Source organism: Bubalus kerabau, chromosome 1, assembly GCF_029407905.1.
Source record: "Bubalus kerabau isolate K-KA32 ecotype Philippines breed swamp buffalo chromosome 1, PCC_UOA_SB_1v2, whole genome shotgun sequence".
Lineage (NCBI taxonomy): Eukaryota > Metazoa > Chordata > Mammalia > Artiodactyla > Bovidae > Bubalus > Bubalus kerabau.
In genome coordinates this window covers 185,905,757-185,909,672 of record NC_073624.1, presented here as the reverse complement: position 1 = coordinate 185,909,672, position 3,916 = coordinate 185,905,757, and the positions used below count along the sequence as shown (strand labels likewise).

The 3,916-nt window shown below is 55.8% G+C and overlaps 1 protein-coding gene across 1 annotated transcript; it reads left to right on the top strand.

The window, feature by feature from the left end:
• Positions 1-1,386: 1,386 nt before the first annotated feature.
• Positions 1,387-2,637, top strand: ACTL9 (actin like 9). Its single transcript, XM_055546006.1, has one exon. It carries the CDS (start codon positions 1,387-1,389, stop codon positions 2,635-2,637), a length of 1,251 nt encoding a protein of 416 aa, XP_055401981.1.
• Positions 2,638-3,916: the final 1,279 nt, after the last annotated feature.

The window sequence follows — 3,916 nt, the reverse complement described above, 5'->3', positions numbered from 1 at the left end:
GTTCAACTCTATGCAACCCTATGGACTGTAGCCAGCCAGGCTCCTCTGTCCATGGGGTTCTCCAGGCAAGGATACTGGAGTGGGTTGCCATGCCCTCCTCTAGGGAATCTTCTCAACCCAGAGACTGAGTGTATGTCTCCTGTGTCTCCTGCATTGATAGGCAAATTCTTTACCACTGAGCCATCTGGATCTAATTTATTGTTGATGTTTTTCACTCGTTTAGTTGTGTCTAACTCTTTGTGACCCCATGGACGGTAGCCTGCCAGGCTCTTCTGTCCATAGGATTATCCAGGGAAGAATACTAAAGTGGGTTGCCATTTCCTACTTCAGGGGATCTTGCCGATCCAGGGATAGAACTCACAGTCCTGCATTGGCAGGTGGATTCTTTACTATTGTGCCACCTGGGAAGCCCTATCTATCCTGAAAGCTCCCTTCTGCATCCCCCAGACACTCCCTTCCACCAAGAGAAAGCAGATAAAGTCCCGGCAGTGAAGGCAGACAGCTCCTACCATCACCAGGCAGTAGAGAGAGGAGAGGGAATCAAGGAAGACTTACAGGAGGAGGTGTTTTCCTGCTGTGATTTGAAGAGCAAATTCCTGCCCTGCAGGAATGGAAAGGGAGGCTGTTTCAGGCAGCAGGAAGAGCAGAAATGTCAAAGAATCTAGTATAGGGGGTGTCTGTGTCTCTCTTTGCCTCCCATCCCATGCTAGTTTCTGTTTCCTCTGGGAAAACAAAAAGCTGGGACTTCCCTGGTGGTCCAGTGGCTAAGGCTCTACGTTCCCAATGCCCAGGGCCCAGGTTCAATCCCTGGTCAGGGAACTAGATCCCACATGCTGCAATGAAAGACCCCACACAGTTAAATAAATAGCTATGTACTTTAAAGTACTTAAAGAAATCAAAAAGTCACCCTAACACCAACCACTTTCTGATTAATATTCTAAGGATCGATATTTTAATATTCTAAGGAGAACTGTGAGCAGCTCTTAGAGACCACACTATAAATAACTTAAAGACAAGGCACCAAGAGAAGGATTCCTGGGTCTTACTGAATCAGGGCACTGGGTCAGAGGTTCCTCTTTGGATGCCTTCTAGCTTATTCCTTCTCCAAATTTGGCACTGAGATGGGTGGGTTAGGGTAGGGAGAATTCAGAATAGATGAATACTCAGAGGGTTTTCGCAGAAAGGAAGGGTCCACCCCTACCCCCACCCCCTCCTTCTGCATTGTGAGCAACAGAATGATGTCACAGACCCCCGGCGCAGCCCCTTCTCCCTCTCTCTGCCTGTGCTTGCTCCAGGCCCAGCCTCTCCACTCCCATCTCTCCCCCACCCCCAACCCAGAGGAAAGTAGTCAGCTTTGCCAAGCAGCCCAGGCAACTACTTACAGCCATGGATCCAAATCAGGGCAACCCCTCGGAGCCCCAAGACTCTCCGGAGATCCCCAAGCCTAGCCTGAACCTCAGCTCAATCCTGGCAAAAAGCACCCTCCCTCAGGAACCCCCCAGCATGGTGGGCGACAGACTGCCCCCAAAGACCGGGGCGGTGGTCATCGACATGGGCACAGGCACGTGTAAGGTGGGCTTCGCCGGGCAGGCCCGGCCCACCTATACCGTGGCCACCATCGTCGGCTGCCAGCCCCAGAAACCGGCCACCTCAGGGCAGCAGTTGATGGAAACCTTCATCGGCGAAGCAGCCCGCAAACGCCCGGAGCTGACGCTGGTGCAACCCGTACACAGCGGCATCGTGGTGGACTGGGATGCGGCTGAGCTCATCTGGCGCCACATGCTGGAGCATGACCTCCGCGTGGCCACCCGCGACCACCCGCTGCTGTTCTCCGACCCGCCCTTCAGCCCCTCCACCAACCGCGAGAAGCTGGTGGAGGTGGCTTTTGAGTCGCTGAGCTCCCCGGCCATGTACGTGGCTTCTCAGTCAGTGCTGTCGGTCTACGCACACGGGCGGGTCAGCGGGTTGGTGGTGGACACGGGACACGGAGTCACCTACACCGTGCCCGTCTTCCAAGGCTACAACCTGCCCCATGCCACACAGCGCCTGGACCTGGCGGGCGCCCACCTGACCGCCTTCCTGGCGGAGATGCTGCTCGGCTCTGGGCTACCCCTGGGGCAGCAGGACCTGGACACGGTGGAGAGCATCAAGCACAGATACTGCTACGTGGCCCCGGACTTCCTGAAGGAACAGGCCCGGCCAGAGCTGGAATGCCGCCAAACCCTGAAGCTGCCAGACGGACGGATGGTCACGCTGGGCAAAGAGCTGTTCCAGTGCCCCGAGTTGCTGTTCAGTCCCCCGGAGATCCCAGGGCTGTCCCCCGTGGGCGTCCCCACCATGGCCCAACAAAGCCTTTCCAAAGTGGCCGCGGAACTGCGGACCGACTTGGCCCAGAATGTGCTCCTGTGCGGGGGCTCTTCGCTCTTCACCGGGTTCGAGGCACGCTTCCAAACAGAACTGCTCCGCAATCTGCCACCAGAGGCACACGTAGTGGTGATGGCCCAGCCAACCAGGAATTTCTCCGTGTGGATCGGGGGCTCCATCCTGGCCTCGCTGCGCACCTTCCAGTCCTGCTGGGTCCTGCGGGAGCAATACGAGGAACAGGGGCCCTACATCGTGTACCGCAAATGCTACTGACCGGGGCGGGGGTGGGTGTGGGCGAGGTGGGGTGGCGGGGAGGCAGTCTTGAGCAGTAAAGTTTCTGCTACCCAAGCTGGTTCTGTCCTGCCTTCGCCCAGGTCCACTGCTGGACCCATCCCGAGGCACCTGGTTCCCACGCCACAGACTCACCTTCACCCACCCAAGGTGGTCTGCCTCTCAAGATATCTCTGGTTCTTCCCTGCCTGCCATGAAAGTGAAAAATTTTAATCACTCAGTCGTGTCTGATTCTTTGCGACCCTATGGACTGTATCCTTCCAGGCTCTTCTCTGTCCATGGGATTCTCCAGGCAAGAATACTGGAGTGAATAACCATTCCCTTCTCCAGGGGATCTTCCTGACCCAGGGATCAAACCCATGTCTCCCGCATTGCAGGCTGAGATTTTGGTCTGAGCCACCAGGGAAGCCCCATGAGACACCCCAATTCTGACTCCCAGAACCCCCCTCCCCCACAATCAGTCCACACTGCACACACACATACCATCACGTCTTAACTCTGTCAGACCCAGCTTCCATAATCCTAGTCTCCTACAAACTCAGGTTGGGGTCTACTTCCCAGGCCCATCCACAAAGACATATCTGGTTCTGGGCACCTCAAATCCACCCTCTCATTGGCCTTTCAGTTCTCATTATCCAAAATGACACCCCGATGTCCTGAACATCCCCCCAAGTGCTGAAAACTCCCACACCCATTACAAAGATCCCAATTCTGACCCTCAGGGTCTCTCCCTACAGTGACTCACTAAAGGATCCCGTGTTCAAAGCTCACCCCCTAAGTTCCACCTCTGCCCACCCTGCATGATCTGTTTTCCCAAACTTCTTCCATCCAGATGCTCCCACAACCCCACCCCATCTGTACTCCCAGAGGACACCATGCTCTGAGACCACCCCATCCCCCCCCACCCCAAGGATGGTGCCCTCTGCTCTCAGCCCTCCCCCTTGCTCTGCAACTCCCCCAGAAACCCTCCCACATGGTTTCTCAGTGTACTTCCAGATCCCATTCTTCAGCCCCTGGAATAATCCCAGGAAAGCTCCGGTCTCCAGGATCATCCTGTGACGATCCCACTAACACCCTAGGTTGACCCCTGTGTTCTGATTCTCCAACTGCCTCCCCAAAGACACTTTCCCAAGGCTGCCCTATGGTAAGCCCCAGAACACCCACCCTGGGGTTCTCAGACTCCCCAGAACTCACCCCTGGACCACCCCACCAAGGTTCCATCCCTTTAATTGAGACACCAATGGCCAGTGACATTCACAAG